Here is a 26,877-nt window from a genome sequence, read left to right as displayed (position 1 = left end):
AAGCTTCCAGAAAACTATATGTGTATATAATATATAATGGATGTTTATATATTATATATAAATGTAACCATTTTTGCAAGGAAATCTTTTAGAATGCATTAATATCATATAGCATAATATTTCCGGAAAATTGAATAAAACATGTTAGTAAACTAATTTAGTTGGATACAACGGGCATGTAAAACTTGTGCTTCGGTGTGTCTCTAGTATGTTTGAAGGGCGCCTGTTTTGCTTCTAAAAGAGCGGCCGGACACGGTCCTCTACTCCTAGGAACGTATTCTCTCTTGTACATGCTAGAATTGACGACACTGCCGTCGCCTAAATTAATGTGAGATGCATTCGTTTGTCTTCGTACTCGTTCCACTTTTTGGGAACTCTGCGAGAAATTGCCGTAGTTTTTCGCTTCGCTCTGCGAATAGAATTTTCCGCCGACAGTCAGGTTGTCGTGTCGCACGATTCTTTGCGGGCGTTCGTAGCTGGAAGAGGCCCAAGGATTCGCCTCCTTGGAGCTGCGATGTAGTGAGGTCAGACTACGTCTGTCGTTGCTGTGGCTCGAGTTGCTGATATACTGTCCGCTCTCGGCTAGATTCGAAATACTTTTTCGTTGATCCGCTGCTGTCGATGAGATTGTGTGAAGCGCCTCAGTGGATGTAGTGACGCCACCATTACGATAGAGCACTGCATTGTTGACGTCAGCCGACGAGGAGGATATCACGTTCTTGCGATGATGACTGATTTTCTTGGCCGAATCGACGTGCGATTGCTCCACAATTGTTTGTCCATTGATCGTCTGCCGGAATTCCGGACTGCTCGAATTGTATCGCGTCTGATTGGAAACGGTATGATGCTCGTGTTGCTGTCTCATCGCAGATTTCTGCCGACTTTCCATGTGTTGCATGTTCACGTAATCACGTTTACTCATTTCCTGATGATGACGCTCGACGTGTTGATGTTGTTGTCTGTGATGCTCGCCGTGCACAGCGTCGATTGCGTAATGAGATGTATCTTCTCCTCGTACGATCTGTCCTCGATGATTCAGTCCTTCCGTAATCGATCTGTCTTCGATTGTTCGACGAGTCTGCGCTACATTTTGCGACCGCAGATGTTGCTCGTTCAAGTGCATTCTTTGTTCGTGATGTTGATTGGATACCGTTTTTCGTGTATCAATAGGTTGCAATCCAGATGGTGAGTCCTCGATCGACTGAGTGGTACGATGATCGTTAATACGTTGTACCTGTTGTTGCTGACTAACAGTTTGGGCATTAGCGACTCTTTGATCGGAGTGAGCTGAAGTCGTGGTTCGTTTTACAGTCGTAATAACCGTTCCATCTGTCAGAGTTTGCGATTCTACGATTTTCTTTGTATCGGACTCTATCTGACTCATCTTAGCAGCAATATCTTTTCCTGTACGCTTCGTATAGGTGTTGTAGTTACGTCGATTCGTCGTAGTCATTACAGTAGTGTCGTCACCAAGCGAAATAGATGATTCCATATGTTTTCGACGATTTACTATTTTGTCAGCGGGAGAACGTTCTTGTTTAGAAGGCGCGTAAGTATCTCTGGAAGTCGTTTTCGTTTCCATAGTGCCGGTATTAATCTTTAAGTTATCCTCGTGCGATTTGATATCCGCGCGTTCGCCACGCAGGACCGTATAGGTCGATCTATGAGACGTTGTGCCTTCGAAATCGCCTGTCATTTTTAAATTATCTTCTCTTTTCACAACTTCGACTCTTTCCGTCTTTTTGGATGTAAAATCGTCGCGCGGGCGTCCGATAAAATCACCCTCGGGCTTCAAATTATCAGTGTGACGAATCGGCGTCCGTCGTTCGCCGGGACCAACCTTATCTGTGATTCTACGTTCGAAACTACCCTCTGGCTTGAGATTATCCGGATGTTTGATCGGCGATCTTCTTTCTCCGGGGCCGACCACGATTTTTTGACGTTTGTCAAAGTCTCCTTCCGGACGGAGATTGTCTACATGCTTCTTAATTGGCACTCGTTCACCAATCACATGTACATAATCGTCTTTGCGACGCACATCGACAAACTCGCCCTCCATTCTGAGATTATCTTCGCGTCTCTTAACATCAACTTTCTCCACTTTCGTAATTTTCTTATAATCATCTCTGGAACGATGAATATCCATCTGTCCTTCCATACGTAAATGATCTTCATGTCGGCGCACTTCCACGCGTTCTCCATTCACGTGCTTATAATCATCCTTCGGAGATACTTCCATCTCACCTTCGAGACGAAGATTGTCCTGGGGTTTTTTAACCGGCGAGCGATCTCCTCTCTTCGGAGTAAAATCATCTTTAGGCACGATATAGAAGTCTCCTTGAGGATGTAAGTTGTCTTCGTGTTTAATCGGCGATCTTCGCTCGGCCGGCTCTACTTTCTTCGGGATACGTTTCGCGAATTCTCCTTTGAGATGAAGGTTGTCTTTCGGTTTCTTCACATCCGCTCGATCACCTTTCAATGGCGTGTCTTTCTTTAATCGACCGACGAATTCTCCCTCCAGATGAAGATTATCAGGATGCTTAATGGGTGATCGCCGTTCAGCGGGACCAATGGGCGACTTTGTTGGTCTCTCAAAATCACCCTCAGACTTCAGATTATCCTTGGGCTTCCTGACGATTGCTCGGTCACCTTTAGTAGGTGCGTGTTCTTTTGGCCGCTGCACGAAATCACCTTCCAGCTTCAAATTATCGAGATGTTTGATCGGAGATCTTTTCTCGGCCGGACCTATCGGTATCTTTTCTGGACGTTCACGTACAAAATCACCCTCGGGACGGAGGTTGTCTTCGTGTCTGATAATTTCGCTACGTTCACCACGTGTAACTCGATAATCGTCTCGTCGATGAATATCGATAAATTCGCCTTCGATTTTTAGATTATCCTCGCGCTGAATAATATCCACACGCTCTCTTTTAGATGTGGTCACGTAATCGTCTCGTGATCGATAAATATCTATGTCGCCTTCCATTTTCAAATTGTCTCGATGCATTACAATTTCGGTTCTTTCTCCTTTAATCGGCTTGTAATCATCTTTCGGTTTACCTACAAATTCTCCTTCGGGTTTCAAGTTGTCCTTGGGTTTCTTCTGAATCGGTCGATCAGCACGTTTAGGAATAAAGTCATCCTTTGATCGTCCAACGAAATCACCCTCTGGACGCAGATTGTCATCGTGTCGAATTGGAGTACGCCGTTCTGCGGGTCCGATTGGCGATTTCTGAGGTCTTTCAAATTCACCTTCAGGTCGTAAATTATCCTTCGGTCTGGTAACATCTGCTCTTTCGCCTTTGAGGGGCGTCTTTTCCTTTAAACGTTTTTCAAAATCACCTTCAGGTCGCAAATTATCAGGATGCTTGATAGGCGTTCGTCGCTCAGCCGGTCCAATTGGAGCTTTCTCGGGTCTCTCAAAATCTCCTTCAGGTTTAAGGTTATCTTCAGGTCTCTTAATATCCATTCTATCTCCTCTTTTTGGAGCTTCTTCCTTGGGTTTCCCTACAAATTTGCCTTCTGGCTTCAAGTTATCCGCATATTTAATTGGAGTTCTTCTCTCCACTGGACCAATCGGTCTTTTCTCCGGCCTTTCAAAATCACCTTCCAAGCTCAAATTGTCGGATGGTTTTTTTACTTGAGGTCTTTCTGCTGGATGATATTCGTCGTATTTTGGCCGTGCAAATTCTCCTTCCGGTTTTAAATTATCCGGGTGTTTAATCGGAGAACGTCTCTCTGCTGGACCAATAGGTGCCTTCTCTGGTCTTTGGAAGTCGCCTTCAGGACGTAAATTGTCTTCCGGACGTTTTACTTCGAGGCGTTCACCGCGTTTAGGTGAATAATCATCTTTAGGTCGACCTTCAAAAGGACCTTCTGGCCGTAAATTATCTTCCGGGCGTTTAACATCTGCGCGTTCTCCTCTAGTTGGTATATAATCATCCTTAGGCCGTCCTTCGAACGGTCCTTCTGGTTTTAAATTGTCTTGAGGACGTTTAACGTCGGCTCGTTCGCCCTTAGTTGGTCGGTAATCATCCTTAGGTCGAGCTTCAAATAATCCTTCGGGACGTAAGTTATCTTCTGGTCGTTTTACTTCAGGGCGTTCACCGCGTTTAGGTGAATAATCATCCTTAGGCCTTCCTATAAAGTCACCTTCCGGACGAAGATTATCGTTATATTTAAAAGGAGTTCTACGTTCGGCTGGTTTAAAAGTTTCTATCTCGGGTTTTCTGTCTGGAAATTCTTCTATTGGAAATAGATTGTCTGGATGACGTACGATAGATGCTCTATCACCAGGACCGTAAGGAATCGGCTCAGGTCTTTCGAAGCCGCCTTCAGGATACAAATTATCTGCATGTTTAATCGGCGTACGTCTCTCAGCAGGTATATATTGATCTTTGGGACGATCTATAAAATCACCTTCAGGTCGTAAATTGTCCTTCGGACGCTTTACATCAGGACGTTCTGCTGTTTTCGGAATGAAATCATCTTTAGGACGTCCTTCAAATGGTCCCTCGGGTTTTAAATTGTCTTGAGGACGTTTAACGTCAGCTCGTTCGCCTTTAGTTGGTCGATAATCATCCTTAGGACGACCTTCGAATAATCCTTCGGGACGTAAATTATCTTCCGGGCGTTTAACATCCGCGCGTTCTCCTCTTGTTGGTGTATAATCATCCTTAGGCCGGCCTTCGAATGGTCCTTCTGGCTTTAAATTGTCTTGAGGACGTTTAACATCAGCTCGTTCGCCTTTAGTTGGTCGATAATCATCCTTTGGTCGAGCTTCAAATAATCCTTCGGGACGTAAGTTATCTTCCGGTCGTTTTACTTCAGGGCGTTCCCCTCGTTTAGGTGAATAATCATCTTTAGGTCGGCCTTCAAAGGGACCTTCTGGCCGTAAATTATCTTCCGGTCGTTTAACATCTGCGCGTTCTCCTTTGGTTGGTGTATAATCGTCCTTAGGTCGTCCTTCGAACGGTCCTTCTGGCTTTAAATTGTCTTGAGGACGTTTAACGTCAGCTCGTTCACCCTTCGTTGGTCGGTAATCATCCTTTGGTCGAGCTTCAAATAATCCTTCGGGACGTAAGTTATCTTCCGGTCGTTTTACTTCATGGCGTTCGCCGCGTTTAGGTGAATAATCATCTTTAGGACGTCCTTCGAATGGCCCCTCTGGCCGTAAGTTGTCTTCAGGTCGCTTGACATCAGCGCGTTCACCTCTGGTAGGTTTATAATCATCTTTAGGTCGGCCTTCAAAGGGACCTTCTGGCCGTAAATTATCTTCCGGTCGTTTAACATCCGCGCGTTCTCCTCTGGTTGGTGTATAATCGTCCTTAGGTCGTCCTTCAAACGGTCCCTCTGGCTTTAAATTGTCTTGAGGACGTTTAACATCAGCTCGTTCGCCCTTAGTTGGTCGGTAATCATCCTTTGGTCGAGCTTCAAATAATCCTTCGGGACGTAAGTTATCTTCCGGTCGTTTTACTTCATGGCGTTCGCCGCGTTTAGGTGAATAATCATCTTTAGGACGTCCTTCGAATGGCCCCTCTGGTCGTAAGTTATCTTGCGGTCGTTTTACTTCAGGGCGTTCCGCTCGTTTAGGTGAATAATCATCTTTAGGTCGGCCTTCAAAGGGACCTTCTGGCCGTAAATTATCTTCCGGTCGTTTAACATCCGCGCGTTCTCCTCTAGTTGGTATATAATCATCTTTAGGCCGTCCTTCGAACGGTCCTTCTGGCTTTAAATTGTCTTGAGGACGTTTAACGTCAGCTCGTTCACCCTTCGTTGGTCGGTAATCATCCTTTGGTCGAGCTTCAAATAATCCTTCGGGACGTAAGTTATCTTCCGGTCGTTTTACTTCATGGCGTTCGCCGCGTTTAGGTGAATAATCATCTTTAGGACGTCCTTCGAATGGCCCCTCTGGTCGCAAGTTGTCTTCAGGTCGCTTAACATCAGCGCGTTCACCTCTGGCAGGTTTATAATCATCTTTAGGTCGGCCTTCAAAAGGACCTTCTGGCCGTAAATTATCTTGCGGTCGTTTAACATCCGCGCGTTCTCCTCTGGTTGGTGTGTAATCATCCTTAGGGCGGCCTTCGAATGGTCCTTCGGGTTTTAAATTATCTTTAGGTTTCTGTAATTCCGGCCTGCGTGGCAATATCGGCGCAACGTAATCATCTTTTGTATGAGGCAATGCTTCAAAAGGTCCTTCAGGTCTCAAATTGTCAGCTCTTCTAACAATAATAGTGCTTTTGTAATCCGTCTGATCGAAAGTTCGATATTGTTCTTGGGTAGTTGTAGTGCTGTCTATGGTATCAGTTTTGCTGTAGAACCGATCAATGTCTTCAGGGTATTTCGGACGCCACTGAGGTTCACGCTCGATAACATGAGTATGGAAATCCTCCTTTGTATGAGAGGTACCCTGCATATAATTTTTTAAAAACAATAAATGTATGAGAGTAAATAGGAAAGAATACAATAATATTATAAACATTCTAATCTAAATAAAATTCTACAAACTTATTATTCGAGATACTAACAGTGAATTCACCCTCTCCCACGGTGAGGTTATCTGTTCGTTTGATGATCTCAGCGCGTTGAATATTGCGATGATCGATATATTGAGATCGCGTCGTCGTTTCATCAACGAAATCACCCTCTATCTTTGTGTAAGTATTGCGACGTATTGGGGTCGGTCGTTCGCCAGGAGTACCAGTGAAGACCAGCTCTGTTGTTGTTGCAGCTAGAAAGCGAGAAAATAATTTTTTTATCTGTATTGAATATATGTAGATTTTATAAAAGAATATTTAATTTGCTACATTTAAAAATTTGGATTGTGTATGTGTAAATAAAACTTATATAGAACTTATAATACAGAATGAAAAATCAATGACAAATCAATGAAAAATCAGAGAAAAAACAAATGTGCTAAAACTTACTATCAAAGTCTCCTTCGAGTTTCAAACTAGCTTCTGGCTTCTTCACGGGTGCTCTTTCACCTATTTTAGGTGCCTCTTCTTTTGGTCTTTTAACGAATTCTCCCTCAGGTTTAAGATGATCTTGTGGTTTTTTAACCGGTGCTCTTTCGCCTTTAGTGGCCACATAATCGGTTCGCCTCTGTCCAATAAATTCGCCTTCTGTATGCAGATGATCTTCATGATAATATTTCATTTGCTTTTCCACGTGTTTTTCATCGTAATCTTGACGATAGGAAGTAACGGTATGCACCGGCTCTTCATAAGGGAATTCGAATTCTTGAGGCAAATTGTGCGGGCAACGATGACGTCTAAAATATTACCATTTATTAGAATTTAAAATTAAAATGGATTCAACATCTTTGATATCTATTTCTCAGTTTATGTGAGAAATGAATATGTTTTAAAAAAATTCTCGTATTAAAAAATAGATATATCCATATTTTATTAAACAAAATTTTACCTATATTCTTATATATATATATATATATATATATATATATATATATATATATATATTTATTTATATCTGTTTAATATTAATTTATATCTGTTTATTATATCTGTATATATATTTATTATATATGTATATATATTTATATACATGTATAATAATTTGTATATATATTTGTATCTGTAATCTGTATATATATTTATTTATATCTGTTTAATATTAATAAAAAGAAAGAAGAATATTTTCTCTTCGCAGAAAATTCTTGTTATCCGCTTTTATATTCGTTCGAACCAAGCTGCCGCATGACAAAGGCTTGGCACATACAGAGATTTAAATACGATACAAAAGGGCATCAATCCTTTTATAATGAGTGAAGGTTTCTGCGCGCGTTCTTGTGTCGTGATTTTAAATATCTCGTTACTCTCAAAGTTAATATTTGCAGACGCCATTTCTGCACGCGATGGATATAAAAACGAAATCATGATCTCATTGCAATTTGATCTGATTGCAATTTATAGCAAAAACTATATTACTTATAACCGGATTCATGTAATGACGATCATGTAATTGTGGATCTTATATATTATTGTCGATCATGTAATTGTGGATCTTATATATTATTGTCACGCAACTATTTGAGTATACTATCATAGACGCCACTCTTTTTTTAACGAGTCTCATTAAACTTTCAGATAACAATGATTAATTTATTCAATGCACGGCGTTTTAATGTTATTATTCGAGATATAATATTAATATTATTATGTTTTAATATCATATATTATAAATTATTAAAATCAGATACAAAATAATTTTTAAATAATGCGAGAATTACGCGCAATAAGCTAGATACATTAAATCAATTTATTCAATAGGATTCGATTGTTATAATGGATGCTTGATTCATGCATGTGGCGCATAGTGGGAAAAGTATTTATTAGTCAGACAGACAACGTGTATGTGTGTGTATACGTATTGATGATATGCGATATAAATTGAATTATTAATAAATGAGTTATTGATACATATTCAATTAATTAGATTATATTTTTCTTTGACCTAATTATAGACAAAAATCATATTAAACAAATATTTATACAACGCGATTCTATTAAAAATGTTATAACGATATTGTCTATAAAATTTTCTTTCGACATTGGTTGCAATTAATTAATGAAAAATTATGATTGATTAATAAAAAATTATCATTTCTCCCTTTTTTGAGAAGCATGTATACTTCAATGAAGGTACTTTGCATTTCAAAGACAATTGGGTGACACGTAGATGATGAGAGAAAAGAAATCAAGTATCCTTGCCAATATTTTATACAGAACAATTCGACTTATTTGGAGAGCGATTTTACGTTTATGGGATACTCTATTTTGTACAACTATATTGAGTAGTATCGACATTTCCAATCATTGTCATTCTTGCTTACTCTTCTTTTTACTGTCGGAATGTAATTCCGTAAATGTCAGACTTGATCTCAGAAAACCGAGCATATTCTCATGTATTTTTTATTGGATAAAACTTTGCGTTACATGTGACGCGTTCTGAACGTTCCTTTAGAAGAGCCATGTTAGAACCAGAAGAGAGAAATTATATCAGATCTCTCAAAGTTAAACGGACTTACGTAGAAATTTCCGACGACTAATCGTTAGCAAGCAGACGAACCGCAAATTACTTCTTGAGACGGTCACGACACGACTAATTTTCCTCGAGCTTACGCCTTTCGTGAATCTGTCTGCGCTGTCGAACCCTTATTTAGGTCAAGATTTTCAATCTGATAAGACGTTTAATTACATGCATATACGTGCACGAAAACGTATGTAATTACTATTGTTATATACTGAAAAAATCATACGTACTAAAATAGAGTTGAAGTAGAAAAAATATATTATTTTTATGTTTAAATATCAAAGTTTAACTTTCTTTTCGTATTTTGATATTTTCGTGTGTGAAAAACTTGAAAGAAATTAAAAATATTGCAACACATTAATCTTATTTAACATAACGGCCGTTTTCCTTGGAAGAAGGATAAAGATCCTTCAAAAATGATGGTGTATCTAACGCAATTATGCTAAAGTTGTATCGTAATTTTGTACGATTCGTCATTGTCATATAAAGCTACGTAGGTTGGAAAAAGTTCGAATAAGGAAGGAATCCTGTGCGATGACTTGCCATCGCCCAGAAACAACTTGCCATAAAAGGATCTGTCTCGTGTCCTACTTTTATACATTATGCATACATATATAGAGAGTTCTGAAAAGAGATGCAAATAAAATATTCTTATTTTTTTATGAATTTATTATCGATATTTTTATTACCAAAAAATTGAATAAAAATACCTTTTAACAAAATTCATTACGAATTAAAAATAGTTAGTTAATGGAAAAGAGGAAAACTCTTTTCATAACAAATTTGTGATTGTGTATGGGAAGCAGTAAGAATATATCTTGCATTAACAACATTAAAGAGCAACACGATAGCAAGAAGGTAAATATATTTGTAGACAGCAAATAAACGTCCGGCTTTGAATAGATCATTCTAATAAATTTAATAGAATAGGAAAGATGGCCTTGAAGAGACAATCTTCTGTGCTCCTCTCGTGAATTTGCATCTCGACTCCGACAAGTTTTGTATTCTGATCTTGTTAATAGTGTTTCGAAGTAGGTCAGTCATGTTCATCTCCGCAGCGAACGTGCAGATAAGTTAAATTAAATCATATTCGCGCTAGCTATAGTTGTTAATTACATCCTCCTTGTGATATGTGAAAATGGTTGATGTGAGAATAATTAGAAAATTAGAGAAATCAGAGAAAAATGAAAGAAATTTTAATTTTTGGCTTAATAAGCAATGTATAATTTAGGTTGAATTAAATTATATCGGTTTCTCTTTCTATGCATATTCATGTAAAAAATATTTGACTAAGGAAAGACTTTGATATTTGACTAAGGAAAGACTTACCCGCAAGTACAAAGCTCGCAAATACATTGTTCTTTCAGGGGGATTTTCGAGAGTATATCCGGTATCGGTTTAGGGCCCTCATCTGGAATTTCATCTCCTTGTTTTGGTTTGTCATCTTGCTCCGGTCTTATCGGTTTTTCAGGCTTCTCCGCAGGCTGACTCGGCTTGCCGGCTGCTGGTTGCGGTTTTCTAGTCGGCGAAGTATAATCGCGAAGCTTTTCGGGCGACTTTGGTCGGACTTTGGTAGGTCTTTGCAACAAAATTAAGTATTAACAAATTATAAATGTATAATTTACATCTCTTTTCTCTTTTTCTTTTTTTTTAAATACATATATCTCGAAAGAAAAATAAATATAAAGTTAAAGGATGATATAGTATATAATAATATATAAAATTATATAAGAAAATTAAAAAAAATATATTCTTGTTTTTTACTCACCCATCACGTTCAGCTGGTCGTTGAGGACTTTTTTCACGCTGCAAAGGCCGACTGGGCTTTCCAGCAGCCGGAATTGGTTTCGATCGATCCTCCTCCCTGAGTCCAGGTATTCCACGAGGATAACCAGGCCGCTCCGGCGATGGCTTCCTCGTTGGAGATAGGGGTACCGAGCCGGTGACGGCATCGAATCGGATGTTATCGACGACATCCCGCGCTACCATGCTAGTCACCTGCTCTTTGTCGATAAATTCCTTCGTTGACTCGGTGACATCTCTCTAAAAAATCCGACAAAAACAAATTACAATTGTTCGATTCTATTGATTACTTCTATTGTTCGATTCTATCGATTCATTGAGCATTAGAGGTATCAAAATAAGGATATCCCATCTTAATACGGTCAATGGTCGCTATAATTATTATTCGGCCAATAATTACTGATAACACGTGCAAGTTGGATGTTAATTATTACGTGAACTATAACGTTGATTATCACACTTCTGTAAATTAATATCTGTAATATCTAGAATTATATCCATAATAATATATATTAAGAGTATATATACTTTATTTTTATGGATCGTGTTATGACTAAGTATTCGCATTAATGTAGCGTAAAAATTGTTAGGAAGCGGAGGTTATCAGTTATGCATTCGCCAGCTATGCCACTTGGCACGAACTTGGCGCTATTTTGTTCGTAATGACTTTACAGTAGCTATAGTCATTTGCCTAAAGTCAATGTCATAACAATTATTTAAAAAAAAGGAACATAGATTTACGATCGTCACGTTTGATATGCTAATCGTTTGCGATAAACGTCTTGACAACCCGTTAGCAGAGATTGGAAGGCGTAATAACGTAAATGTGGCTTCGTTTTTCCGCGGGCGTTCATTACGTAGCTTCAAACGTAGATGCATAATGAACGCCGTGGGCACGAGCGAGATTAGTACAACGCCGGTAGTGCTTAGTTTGACGGAATGCAGGTAACACGAGATCGTGCACCACGGTGCACATGTGGCTTTTATGCTTACGACATATCGTGTAACGTTCCTTACCGAACCTTACTTTTGCGATACGGTTTCGTATCGTTAATGCAATTTATCGCTCGTATACACTTCTAAAAATAGATCAAAACTAGACAATATTATGCGTCGACGCAAATAATAATTTGATATACAAAGAAATTTATTTTATTATTATTTTATTATTATTAAATTTATTTTTTTTCCACACAGAAAAAAAGGATTCTTGAATGAAGCCATTTTATATAGTTCAATCAAGAAAAATATATTCTCACGATTTAAGATTTAATTTTCTTGAATGGAAAAGAAATAATGTTAGATAGAAAATAACATTTTTAAATCAAAAATTATAATTATCTGAAATTAGAATTAAATAATTATATATTCTTGAGGTGACAATTACAATGTTAAAATAAGACTATAATATTGTTGAAATTTAAAATTATTAAATTCTTCTAAGAAGATTATAAATTGTTGCGTATATACGAAACAATGAACGCATTAATTGAAGTATACAAGTTTTGATTCGATACTTATTTTTTTTCTGTGCATTAGCATGTTTTTTACAATCTTGAAATTTTTCGTAGGCAAATTTTCATTTTTCATCCAAATGTAGAGGGTTTCCCAGTTCTCCTGCTCGTAACTTTCAATATTTCATTGACAATTTGAATGTTTCAAAATGTGAATGGGAATCCTATGTTATTGTATCGTGCTACATTATGCATTCGTTTAAAAATTCGCGCATCTATTTTCGGTCTGTTGGAGCTGCTCATTATACTCACGAGCACGCTCGTTCTCCAACTTGACGCAGTAACTCTGTAACGAAGCAAATAACGTTCGCTGATACTGTTAGCCAAATCCTTTACTCTCCGTTTTTAACACTCGAGCGTAATTCGCATAAAGCACATCAAATGAAGTTTTGGCATTTAATTAGCGGTTTAAGCAGCTTGGGTCTTTAAGCTGATTGCCCGTCCTTGATGATATCGACGAGCGAGTCGCTCATAATGAAGCTCGTTTACATAATTTTGGTTCCACGAATTTTCGCGCGAGCATAATTCTCTCTCTTTAGAAAACTTGTTGAACAAAAAAATGAACGTTTCTCTCCGTCGTTAATATTTTATAGAGAGTAACTGAAAGTCTGACGGAGCTCGTTTGCATAATTTTGGTTCCACGAATTTTCGCGCGAGCATAATTCTCTCTCTTTAGAAAACTTGTTAAACAAAAAAAAGGAACGTTTCTCTCCGTCGTTAATATTTTATAGAGAGTAACTGGTAGTCTGATGGAGAATTCTCGTCTGAAAGAAGTACGATCGCAAACACGAATCACGCTCCGTTAATAAAATATCACGTATTTATCGATGTCGTAACACAGGCATTGCGCATCTCGCGTCGTCATAAAATAGTAATACCGAATCGTCGGGAAAACGCGATCACGCGTGTTCGCAGATATCACGTCGTTCACATCATCGCGTCTCGATGCAAGTAGGGCATGCTCTCTATAGCGGTTTGCATGTTGAACAATCGAAAACAGTCCGTGTAAACCGTGTATGGTATCGAGATAGATCGTTCCCGTTAACGCGGAGATGGCAATCACACGTGACGCAAGTATATTCCGCAGAGTATCTTCATTTAAATGATAGAATCCAAGAGATTCTTCGAGGAATCTTTTCGAAATTTCAAACATTTTTTGCGATAAATATCTATTCAATATATAGACAAATACACACCTTCACACGAAGACAGACTAAACGAGGCTCACGGGAAATAGCGTAGGCGCTAAAGCATTTTATCGATCATCTCGAAGTCACGGCTGCGTGAATTGGAATAAACTGATCTAAGGAAACAAATTGTCCGTGTAATAAGTTACTAATGTCTATTTTTATTTCGCTCGTGCAAATGCATCGCAAATTATCGGCGATAAGCCGTTGTTGCATTAACTAGGTATTCTTAAGTGAAGCATTCGAGCACTCTAACTATGACGTTGGATGAACTCGAGGGCGTCGATCTCGATACTCCCGCGAAATGCTATGCGAGCGTGGGATGAAGTTTCAGATTGTTCCGCATCTCCGGTTAAGGAAGTTCACTGTCGTTAACGACGAGAAGTATCCGGCTCTGAGAATCTTTAATAAGCAACGTGCACGTTAATCATAAAATTTTACGTGAACGAGATTTTAAGAACTTACTAACTGCGCGAGAAAATGGAACGCGGTAGAAAAAGATCGAATAACTCGCTTTTATTTAAAAAAGAAAAGAAAAGAAAATAAAAAATAAAAATAGCGAGTTGAGGAACAAAGGAGTGAAAAAATCGGATAAAAATCTAATTGAAAATCTTAAATAGCGTATAGAAGTTGTACTAATGCTCTAATAGTAAAGTCCAAAGTGTCATTCGTGACATTTATCTTTACGTTCGATATCGACCTACATTTCTATGAAAAATTTTAACCAAAGTGACGCGGTCACTATGTAAAACTCGTTGATGCCGCGATTGTCTACTTCCCGATTACGGAACATCAATATTAAATTATATGGCGTATCAGTGCGTGCGGATAGAATGAATTATCGGCTGTCGTATCGTTATTATTTTAATCTTTCGTTTCTATCGATGCTGTAGCCGGTGTGATAAAGTGAGTACATTAACAAATACGTATATCTCTCTTCCAGCGTAGCGTCTCTTAACTAAGATTTCTATGGCACTTAAACGAGGCGACTGTGCGATAAGCGAGGCGGAACACGCGTGAAATTCAATTGGTCGTGCATTAAGCGGACTACATTGGACGGTGACATCACTGCCAAATTTGGTGATATCGGATGCAATTATTGTCACTTTGCGCGCGCTCGATTGGACTTGATTGCAGGTGATTACACTTGTGTGCCCGTGGCACACGCCAGAGGTGATCTCGAGGATTCTTATCAGCGGTAATCGTAATCATTTTTTCTCTATACGCATTCTCTTTAATGAATACAATGATCGATAGAGTAGATTCAAGATATCTCCACTGCTTTATTCAAAGCATAATTTTTTTATTTTAATTTTATTTTTATTTTCTATAATATCATATAATATTATATAATAATATTTTAGTTTGACCTGACTTTTAAAATAATTACGCTAAAAGGTGTGGACGATTTTCTTAAAGATGAGGAGGAGAGAGAAAAATGCTTCAATTACGTATGAATATCAAAGTCCACTTTGTGTTTAATAAAAAGCAAAGGTTATCGCGTCGATTTTTCGTGTTAGTAATGATAATATTATTGGAATGCGACGTAAATTTCTGCGCGTATTGAGATAATGTAAAATAATTATAATATATATGTATAATATGTATAATGATTGAGGCACGATAGGTTCCGAGCGTGCTTCCATGTGTGAAATCGATTTTCGCTCAAAGCTTTGTATTAATTCGACGAATCAGGATTCGGTCGTGTAGAAATTCGGATCAGAAACGCATCGCTGTCTGTCTCACGATCAGATGATTAAACAAAACAAATTTCCCTCCTTCTCCTATACACTTGACTCTCCTCTATCCCGCTGCGGATCGTTGTATTACGTCAGATTTATTTTCGACGGCGCCACACACGTGGACTTACTAGCCTTCGAATGGGAAGTGAAAGTATCGTTCGAGCAAGGACTAAACTCAAACTGTGTCTCTCTGTAAGATTTTTATTATTTTTCCCGATATCTGGCTAACGTCAATTACGAGATGTTAGATATAAAATCATCAAATATATGTGAAAGTCATCAAATATATATAAAAGTATGCATATAAAATTTGACTTATTTCTCTATATTTTTCTCGAAATAAATACGAAAAGAGAATTAATATGTATATCCGCTTTTTATAAATATTATTTCAGAGAATAATGCGCAGTTTTAAGTAAAAATTTCCAACAGCGGAACAGGTAATAAAAAAGTATTTTAATGCCTCATAGTCATAGTTACTCACCACATCCTTGCGTACGTCGGTCGTAAAATCAGTGATGACACGCTCGTCTTGCACAGAAGTAAAACTCGAAGACTGATCGATTACGTAAGAGGATCGCTGCACCGCTTCGGACGTGCGCGTGATATCCTCGCGCGTGATATCAGTGACGTCTTCGATATAGCGGCTCTCGGTGACATCTCGCCGCGGTGTCGTTTCATCCGGTTCTTTTCGAGGGATCGGTGTCGGTGCCGGTTTTTTATCTGGCGATTTTCTCGGCTCCTCGATCGCTTCTACGCCTGCTGGTTTCTTTCGCGAGTCCTGCGGTTTTTCGTACACGAAAGAACCGTCCCACGTGGAGGCGCCTGGCTTCGACGGTCGATGTGTTCTATCCACCGGACTCTTCCGGGGTTCTTCATCCTTTCCAGGCTTCTTGGCATCCTCCGGACGCTGTCGCGGCAACGGTTTAGGCCTCTCGTCGGTGGGCTGTCTCGATGTCTCGTGATCGATCATGTACACTTTATCCTCCGTGCTCTCCTCGATGAAAGTTTTCGATATGTCACGTGTCTTTGAATCGGTGACAAAAGTTTGTTCAACGAGGGTAGAGCTCGTAGAATAATCGATAGCGCTTGTTAGATCCTTCGAAGTATCCAATATCGTAACAGACGTTCGGTGATCGGTGATGTCGCTCGGTTTTTCTTTAATCGGGCTCCGCTTATCCGTAGTTTCGGGAGTATCTTTCGGTACTTTTCTATCTCCGGGTTTCCCTCTTGGTTTCTCGTATACGAAAGATCCGTCCCAAGTGGAAGAGCCTGGCTTTGACGGTCGATATGTTCTGTCCGCCGGACCTTTCTGCGATTCTTTATCTCTAGGTTTCTTAGCATCCTCCGGACGTTCATCCGGCTTTTTTCGGGAGATCGGAGCCGGTTCAGATTTCTCATCTGGCGATTTTCTCGGCTTCTCGATCGCTTCTACGCCTGCTGGTTTCTTTCGCGAGTCCTGCGGTTTTTCGTACACGAAAGAACCGTCCCAGGTGGAGGCGCCTGGCTTAGACGGTCGATATGTTCTATCCATCGGACTCTTCCGCGGTTCTTCATCTCCAGGCTTCCTAACATCCTCCGGACGCTGTCGCGGTGACGGTTTAGGTTTCTCGTCGATGGGCTGTCTCGGTGTCTTGTAATCGATCGCGTGCACTTTATCCTCCGTGCTTTCCTCGATGAAAGTTTTCGATATGTCGTATGTCTTTGAATCGGTAACGAAGCTTTGTTCGACAGTAGTAGAACTTGTAGAATAATCAGCAGCGCTTGTTGTGTCTAATATTGTAACTGTCTTATGGTCGGTTATTTTGGCCGGTTTTTCTTTAGTCGGACTATGTTTATCAATTCCAATATGTTTATCCTTCGATATCTTTTTCTTCTCTTCTGATTTCTCGTACACGAACGAGCCATCCCACGTCGACGAGCCTAGTTTCGTAGGCCGATAACTTCTGTCGTCCGTATAAGGCTCCTTTTTCTCGGGACTTTTAACAGTACTCTTCTTAACGTCGGCGATCACGTCATAACCAGACGGCTTCTTTGCCGATCCTTCTTGAATAGTAGTCACCGTTTTTTGCGTCGTTACCGGTTGACCATCGCGAATGATGACAGTTTCGACGGAAGTCGTCGAGAGATCGAGATTCGACGAATCCGTGTAACTCTCATGCGTTTCCGATTGCTCCACAATGACGGTCTCCGATGTGCTAGATACATCCTGTGCGATGTTTCGAAGATCGATGGTAGTGTCGCTGACATGTTTCTTCGACGTGGTCATGGATGTCTCTTTGCTGTCAACTGGACGAGCTTTCTCCGGTGGTCTACCATCGGTGGATTCTCTGCTAGGTGGTCGTTTTTTCTCTTGCGATTTCTCCAGCACAAAAGTTCCATCCCATGTGGACGATCCTGGTTTGGTGCTTCGCAAATCTCTGTCCTTGGACGTCTTCTCGGGAGTTGTAAGACGCGGAGAGGGACTAGGCTGACGTTCCTTGATGTTCGAGACTTGGCTTGTATCCTTGTCAAATCGAATCGTCATTTCAACAGGTCGTCCTTCATAAACGACTGTCTCGTAAATCGTCGACGTGAGACTGGCATCCTTGACATCTGAGAAGCTTTGTTGACTCGACGAATGTTCGACGATGTAAGAGGTAGTTGTAACATCAGCTTCATTGATCGAGTTATCTCCCGTAACATCTCGAATATCGACAGTCTTCACTGTACGTTTGTCTTCCGGCTTTCGACGACTATCAGGCGTCTTCGGTTGCTCGTAGACAAAGGTGCCGTCCCAAGCAGACTGGCCAGGTTTATAGCAGCGCGAGGCCGCGTCTCGTTTCGATTGTCTTTCGGGGCTTCCTGGACCACGCGTTTTATCTTCAATGTTGTCTTCTTCCAGAATCACCTCGGACACCGATGTAACTTTCTCGATATTCTTCTTGTCATTGGAGATTGCGTATTCAACAATGTAGGAAGAGGAAACCGACTCGGATACGTTCTGTTCTTCGGTGACATCTTCAACGTCCACAAAGTCGTGACGTTTCTCGGTTCGTCGAACGACAGTGACGTCTGTCGGAGAACGCTTTTTCGCGTCGTCTTGTTCTGATTTTTCGTAAACAAATTTACCGTCCCACGCGGAATCGCCGGGTCTAGCTGGTCTTCGACGAGACGGACTGGATACGCGAGCAGGACGTTCTCCCTTACTCGACGATGTATCATCTATACGAGTTGAACTTTCTCTACTTACATCATGTCGTTCCTCGGAAATGAATCTGGTGCTATCTGCGGCACCTTTTACAACGCGCACGGTCTCGGATGACTCCTTTTCATACGTACCGTCCACGCTCTTTTCGCGAAAATCTTTCCTCTCGATCGTTTCCGCGACGTTGTCTCCGCGAAATGTTATGGTGTCGGAATCGTTACGTCGTCTCGGCTGCGTAGTTTTCTCCATGACAAACCTCCCGTCCCATGCCGAATCGCCGAGTCTCGAATAACGAACCGGTCCTTTCGAATGTTTCTCCTTGCCGGCAAAATCCATCGTGTCCGCGATGACTTTCCCCGACGCGGTATCGCGAAGACGAGTCGTCGCGGATAGTTGACCTTCGTCGGTGATCGTTTTCGAATCTCGTATCACGGTCGTGCTCGAGGACGAGATCTGATCGATAACCCCCTCGGTCGTGGAAGTCGCTTGAGTGACTTTAACGCTCGTTTCGCTGTCGCGCGCGTCACCGTGAACTTTTGAACTCACGGATACCGTTTTATCGACGACATTCTTACCTCTAGGAGCGGCGGGCTTCTCATAAACGAATGTGCCGTCCCACGCGGATTGGCCGGGTTTGTAACAGCGAGTCGATATCTCGATGTTTGATTTCGCATCGGCACCGCGAGTGTTCTTATCAACGCCATCGTCGATACTTTTAATGACTGTCACGTTGGAAGGTGCGATGGTACGCTCGCTGTCGACCTCCCGGCTCGACGTGGACACCTCTTTACCGTTTTCATCGATTCTTTCCTCCGTTTCGCGAATTCTCGTTTTATTCGATATCGTTTGACCGTCTTTCGTTACCGTTTCGCACGATTCGCTGCTCGCGCGGGTACTTTCGGTCGCTCGTGACGTTTGAGTTACAGGAGCACGATCTCCGTTTTTGATTTGCACGACAGTGGATCGCCGATGTCCGCTGTGATCCTCGCTCGTCGATGAACTCTCGATTAAAGTGCTCGAGGAGATGGATTGTTGAGTCGTCGAGCGAGATTCGCTTTGAGTTTGCATCTGTACGGATTGGTCGATCCGTTCAGACGATTCTCCTCGAGCTATATGACTTTCCGAAAGAGATTTCGCGTCCTCGCGTGGGATCTCGTGCGTCGTCTTCGCTTGCTTAATCAATTGTGTCTGTTCTCCGGCTATAAAATCCTGAGAACTTTTCCCGGTCTTATAAGCGGACGTGCTCTGCTGAGCCGTCTGCGGAGATGCTTCGATAACTTTGATTACGTTACCTTTGGAATCCATGACGATCTCGCGACTGGTGCTCGTGACCTCTGTCGTGCTACTTCTGGCTTCGCTCTCCGTTACTTGTCTCGACTCCTCGACCACGCTGGTTGAGGAGACAACCTCGGTCGAGGATGTGGTAGCCACTCCATTCTTCGCGGTCTCCTTCTTCGTCCTTGATACAGCCCCCTTCTTGTGAATAGTCATCGCGACCCTCTTCCGATCGCACCCACAGTTCGATTACTTTACTTAGTAATTTTCATACAGGAAGAATCGGAGGATTGTCGTAAATGCAATAAAAAACGTTTTCAAAACACACACATACGATTGATTAATCACTGCAACTTTAGCGTTCGCGTGTGTCGCTCATCGAGGACTGAAGCTCCGCTGTGACCGGCCTCGTTTACAAACTCGTTTCTTCTGTACACGAACCTCGGAACTTTCTCGCTCGCGTCAAATACGAGCTCCTTGCTCGCGTGCCTCTCGCTCACGCTCGGACGCAAACCTCCCTCTCTTTCTCTCTCCCTTTCTCCCTCTATCTTTCCTTCGAGTCAGAAGTACAGTCGAGATGACTCCAAATCCGCGTATATACGAGCGACGATGTTTTCGATTCGATATCGCGAGTCGATGTGGCATCGGCGGTGACTCGCCGTCGCTGATCTAGGTAACCACACGCTTCTCCGTCGTGCCACACACTCTCTCTTTCTCACTGACACTGACATACACGGACCATGGACCTTTTATGTCTGGAGAACACCGGTATCCCTACTTTTCGCGCCGCGGCGGAACCTCTGCACACGTACGCTCATACGTGACCCGGCGTGGGACGTTACCACCCATCCGTGTGTCCCACACGATGCTGATGTGCGTCGTGGGACGTATTCACGTTCGTTATGTACGACCGGTAACACGGTAACGTGTTTTGGAGCGGACGATGCGTACACATCGCTACTGCCGACCAGGTGTATATGTTATGTCGCTCTGCATGCTACTCTGCACGGTACATTATAGCCCGTCCTTCCTCGTCTTCCTCGTCTTGCTTACTTGACGATGTCTTTTCGTCACGCGCATATTTGTACGACGATAACGCCGATCGCGAACATGTCAATGTCGAATTCCAATAAAGCGAGCAAATGGAATTTCAGCGCTCGCGCGATAAGCCGCGAAAAACTACGGGAAATATTCAACTATCAACTCTTGGATATGAAATAAAAATATTACATACATTCAGCAATCGAATTGATTGTAACATCATGCGATGACGTGACAACTATTTTTCATTGCAGCTTTGCACAGCGCAAAAATGAAAGTTACTCGATGATATTTAACGTTACGCCAACTTGTAGACATAGACGCGCTTCGTGCGCACGTGCGCACATCGGCACGCGGTTACGTAACGCACACGTAAACGCAGGATGTAGTCTTTTTATCTTCCCTGTATCGGTGTGCACGCGTACACCTGTTGATTTCTCGTACGCATTGTAACGCGGATAAAATTCCGAATCAAACTCCCCACCATACGCAGATTAACCCGTGCAAAACGCATCAAACGGATTGCGGATATTTAAATGAAACTTTTACAATTAAATTCTGTTACAATAAACTTTTATTGCTTCAATCGTACGATGATTCTCTTCTTTGTAATAGCGTCAATATTTTCTATTATAGAGGACAAATGGCAAAAAATTATTGCAATTTAATCGCAAATAATATAACACGTACAAATCACGTCGTTATGTGGAAAAATATGATCGAACAAGAGAGAGAATAAAAGAGGAAACTATGGGCGTAAAGGCGTGGTATTCTACGCGCGACTCGAGAAGAGTGTGCTTGATACTTATTTCTATATAAGCAACGCGCAATGATTCATGCGCGCGAATATTATTCTTCTTCTTTGAATGTTTAGCAATGAGAAAAATTGCGAACGACGAACAAACGTCGCGAACGCGACGGAGAAATCGCATGGTGGGAGCACCTTCGCAGAACCGGTCCATCGTGATGCCATGATGTAAAGCGAGCGATGACGTAGGCTACAAAAGTACGACGAAGCTTGTAGCTGGTGTGTCTCTCGTAACCGGACGAGTGACGGACAAGTGTCGCCAATGTCCATTATTTAGAGACGATTGGAGACAGTTGCGGCAAGATGAGGCTAACGAGCCGCGATTTTAAAAGGAGCAATTGTCTTGTTGATTGCTACAAACGGACTCTCATTGATAGGAAATAGATGGCCTATCTGTCTTTCTATCACACACATGACGTATTTTATGACCGCACAGTTATGCGAGATATAAATTATTTAGTTGCTGATTGCGAAAATTATATATGATATGAATACTTTATATTGCTTACCTCTTTTACTGAATTAATGGAAATGTCATCGATTCAAGATTTCGACAAAGATGAATGAGTATTTTAGTGAAAATACAGACCATTTATTCTCTTTTACTGATTATTAGCAATAAGATTTCATTAAAGAATTAGCCATTATCATCAACTGATTGGTTTCAGTGAGATTTTATTGTTTGCAATACTATAACTGAAATCACTTCTCTTTAGTAATACACTGATTCCATTTAAGAGATTAATATATCATTGTACGTCGAATTATAAAACGCGATTGATACAAATATTTTTAGAGTTTCGGGAGAGTTGTGTGATTTCTCCTTCTCGCGATCTAAATAAATAGACAAAAATTTACGATTTGATCGTGAGGTAAAGCTTCCGACCATGAAAGACGCTAAGTGTCTTTGGTTGTTATATTTGGTAAATATTGACTTATCGGGATAAAAGCGCGACAGCGAGGCATCGCTTAAATTATAAGACACTGTGTCAATTGTACGATTACTTTTAGGTAGACTCTAAAAAAACATATAAAAAGTAAGAACCTCCAGATACGCCACACATCAAATATTTTTAAATCATTCATGCTTGTGCTTGAGTCATTCATATTTATGTTTTTTTGCTGTATATGTCCTCCAAAGTAAATCGAGCGAACAATTTTCTCATTTAATCGAAATATTAACACACTCTTATGTCGAGACATAAACTCGACGTCAACAATGTGCGAGGTGTGTCTCGCTCATTGAAAAAATGCTCACGCGTACACTTAAACATACAGACGTTTATTAACTTTAATGAACGCTTGTTTCTTACGGTGATTTTAGTATACATGTGTAATGAAATGTGTCATTATACGAACAAAGCTTGCAATCGTCGAGACATTACGGGTCGGATGACATCGTATAATAGCGTCCGAAGATTTATTACATGTTACATAAAGAAGTGACTAATAAGAATATATAATAAAAAATAATTAATAAATATATGAAATAAAAATGAAAGAAATTAAAAAGATTTAATATTATTATTATATATTTAATTTATACGTGCAAAATTATTTAATCTTTAATAATATTTACAATAACGAAGTTGTATGAGGAAAAAATCGTGAAATTTTATATATTATATAGATGTGTTTTAATATATTACATATTATAGACGCAGATTTTTCGATTAAATTTAATCTTTTTACAAAAAATATTTATTTTTATAAGTTTAAGAAACATTAATGTTTCTATAAAATCTTGCTAAATTTAAAAAAGTTAAATTCTTTCGTGAAAAGATTGACGTTTCTCTTTACAAAAAACCTCCAACTTATATATGCACAGTAAATTATATGTTTACTTTACGTGAGAATGTCACTAATTTATTTTTTCGATTTGTCTATTGCCTTCAATACATGTTATACTCATCAAGACAAATTTAATAAAATAAAGATTTAAACGAGATTTAAGCACTTAATTAGTTTTAGGTAATTCAAATTTTTTCCTGAAAAAAAAATATATAATAATTTTTCACATATAATTTAATACATATAAATAATATCTGTTATCTTTCGTTCGAAATAAATCGATATCTGCAAATCTGCAGCTAAAAGATCTGCAAATAAAACTTCTTGCATAAAGCTTTTGTAAATTTTATTTTAAGTATGAAAGATTAGCGATAAAGAAATATTCATATTCAATATTATCGAATAAAACAATTTTAAATTTTGTTAAGGACACACGACAAGTAAGAATGGAAAACACAGTCTATAGATAGTCTATAGACAATCCATAAATAACAGATATTATCTACGGACTATAATAAGCTTAACAGAAATATTTTTATACAGAAAAAAATCATTATTTTCCGTTGGAGTCATTTTTTTCTATATTTAATAATTACCATAATTTAAAAACTGAAAGTAATTGCGTACTACTCGTTTTGTTTTTTTATTCTAAAAGAATAGTAAATAGTGCAAAAAAGATTACGTCAATGTTATCGAAAATGTTTTATATCTATATTATAGTCATCTAGAAAAGAATTTAAAAATTGGAATCAAATAATCATTAAAAATAATGGCATTTTGTCTTATTCGAAAAATATAGATTTACGATAGATACAATTCTTGCATTCTATTTAAAAAATTTTTGACATACTTCTCCTATGAAATGCAAAAATCCAGTTATCACGATCGGTCTGGAAAAAGTTCTCAAATACACCGCGCATCCATGGACACCATTTCACTTAAGGAGCGAAAGTATGACGCCCGTCTGTGTTCGTGTTTCCCGTAAAAAGCGACGTCGGGTCATGGCGTGGGCGGGAAACTGGATGTACGCGACTCCTCGAGTTCGACTTCGATGCGCCGTATTTGGCGAATGCGTCGAAATCTGTGGGCGAACCGGTAACCGATTGAACGCGTCATCCATTCGAATGTAAACGCAAATGTTTCGGTACGTGTTATTCAGGCCCGTATATCATCTTCCTCGAGATATATTATAATGTTATTAAATTAAATTTTCGCCGACCTTTGCACGCTTGTGCGCGAATTCGTTCCATGGATGATCCGTTCAGGATGATTTTTATTGTTAGATGCGTAAAAGTAGCATGATATACGTAATTGTTTTAAATTTTTGATGCAATCAATGATAACAGAATTAAAATCATATCGCGCTTTATTACGTCGTAAATAGAATCGCAACACGAGTTCAAAGCCATTGTGGAGGCGGTCTCTTCTCTCCGAATTGATCCTTTGCGATTTACTCCTTTTCGGGATTGTACAAAATTTGGCGCAACACGTATGATTATTCGTCCTTTAATACCTGAAATGAACGCGCGTCGGTCTACTTACGTTTTTTTTCCACCAAGAAGGACGTGAGCGAATTCCAGAAGTTGCAAGATACCTTAACCAGTGATCGATTTCGAGAAATATCGACTTCTTGCGTGATCCGCGTATCAAAATCGCGCGTTTCGCGGATCGAGACGTATTCGTGACGGTGGATCTTTATGGTTAACGGGGTTAACTTTATGCAGGAGGAGAGGAAAAAAAAAGTCAATCGCTCTTCGTAAATCAGTTTGGCACGATCTTTCTCCCAAGGGAGAATTGAAAGCATGCCCAACTTGGAGAGAAGAGGCCGCCTCCGTAATGGATAGCGCCATAATGAAGTACGGTACGGCGGACTCTCTCATTAATTAATGTTAAAAGGGAAACTTTTGTAATTGCGCTCCTAAGATGAAGCGATGCAGCCTGACCTTCTCGCTGACGCGTCGTTACGTCGACGTCAAAGAGAACGAGAACCGGCGCATCTTTTGGAAAGTGACGCCCTTTTAGAAAATAGATTAAGAGAAGGAGAGACCGAGAGAGAGAGAGAGAGTGTACTCCAAATTTATTATATTACAGTCTCTAAATCTCTTTCGCAAGGACTACGAGTATTATTCGCCATGATTCAGATAACTGGCGAAATTACTTAATAAATTATTTAATAAATATTTCTAGCTATTTCTTTTCAAAAAAACAAAATTTTTAGAGTACTTTTCGTTTTCGAGTTGTGGGCATAATTATTTTTATAAAAAATAAGAAATTTTCGTAAAAAAATATTTGTCATTTAAGTTAGACTGAGAAATTGAAGATAAATTATACATTATGAGAAACTCCTTTTTCCCTCTCTCTCTTTCTCTGAATCTAAACATTTTCAGAAACTGATAAATCTAAGTTTAATTATGAACTTATTGAAGTACAACAAATTTTTACAAAATTAATGGAAATCTATTAAAAATAGATATCCAAAAGAAAAATTAAAATTCTATATTTATAATTAATTTCAATTACATTTTAGATTAAAAATAAATGCATGAGCTTTGCTCATTTACGCTCCTATCTCAAAAAATTAATTCACACACAATATCTCAATTTTTATTAAATAAAATTCTACTAATTATATCTAATATAAAAAAATAAACTAAAAAATATAAATATTAAGTATTATAAATTATAAAATAAAAAATAATGAATAAATATTATAAATTTATAATGTAACAAGTATTAAATTTAACTAATTTTGATTTTATTTAACTTTCTACTCTATTGTCCTATTTTTATCATTAACATAAAGGAAATAGTTATAGCAAAATTTCAATCATCAATCTCTCAAACATTAAAAATACTTTTAAAAAACATTTTGATATCGTGTAGCTAAAATTATCAAATATTTCTCTCATTACTCTAATACGCACTTTGATTCGCCATTACTCCAATTAACGTCAAATTTGCAAGATTGCATGAATGTGATGCTCCCTGCGTGATTAGTAGTGTTTTATTGAGAACTTTATAATTCCTGTCAAATGTCATTCCAAGTGCATTGATAATATTAATAATAATACTCAAACGAACGTTGTTAAACAACGTTCACGAGTTATATCGACCTTATGAAGTCACCGGATGTAAAACCATACGTGGTTATTTACGCGCGCATTATAATGACGCCCCGCGCGTCCATGAATTACAATGAATACGTTGTTCAGACGTTACGTTACGATTCCGCGGAATCCTTCGGAGATTGCTGCTTTTTCTTTGGCTGATTTACTTTATAATGCGATTCGGCCTTTCTTTCAAGGGTGCGCCAGCGAGCGGCCAGAAATCGGCGATGCCTTTTTATTTATGTCAATCCCTGCGCGTTCGCGTTTGATCACCGAGCCTTCAAGGATCGTATCAGGGCTTTCAAGTACGATATTTTATCCCGTGTCCCGATTCACGTGCCATAAACGGATAAACGAATATCATCGCA

General features: G+C 39.6%; 1 protein-coding gene across 1 annotated transcript; it reads right to left on the bottom strand.

The window, feature by feature from the left end:
• LOC105255369 (titin) lies at nt 1-20,515 on the bottom strand. Its single transcript, XM_025410792.1, has 6 exons — nt 15,785-20,515; nt 10,823-11,097; nt 10,384-10,632; nt 6,927-7,273; nt 6,528-6,730; nt 1-6,409 (listed from the first exon to the last, which is right to left on the bottom strand). The coding sequence occupies exons 1-6, from the start codon at nt 19,976-19,978 to the stop codon at nt 158-160; spliced, it is 11,520 nt and encodes a 3,839-aa protein (XP_025266577.1). The 5' UTR covers nt 19,979-20,515; the 3' UTR covers nt 1-157.
• Nucleotides 20,516-26,877: the final 6,362 nt, after the last annotated feature.

This window comes from Camponotus floridanus, unplaced genomic scaffold (assembly GCF_003227725.1).
Source record: "Camponotus floridanus strain SB8 unplaced genomic scaffold, Cflo_v7.5 scaffold103, whole genome shotgun sequence".
In the NCBI taxonomy this organism is placed as follows: Eukaryota; Metazoa; Arthropoda; class Insecta; order Hymenoptera; family Formicidae; genus Camponotus; species Camponotus floridanus.
This window is presented reverse-complemented; position numbering and strand designations above follow the sequence as displayed.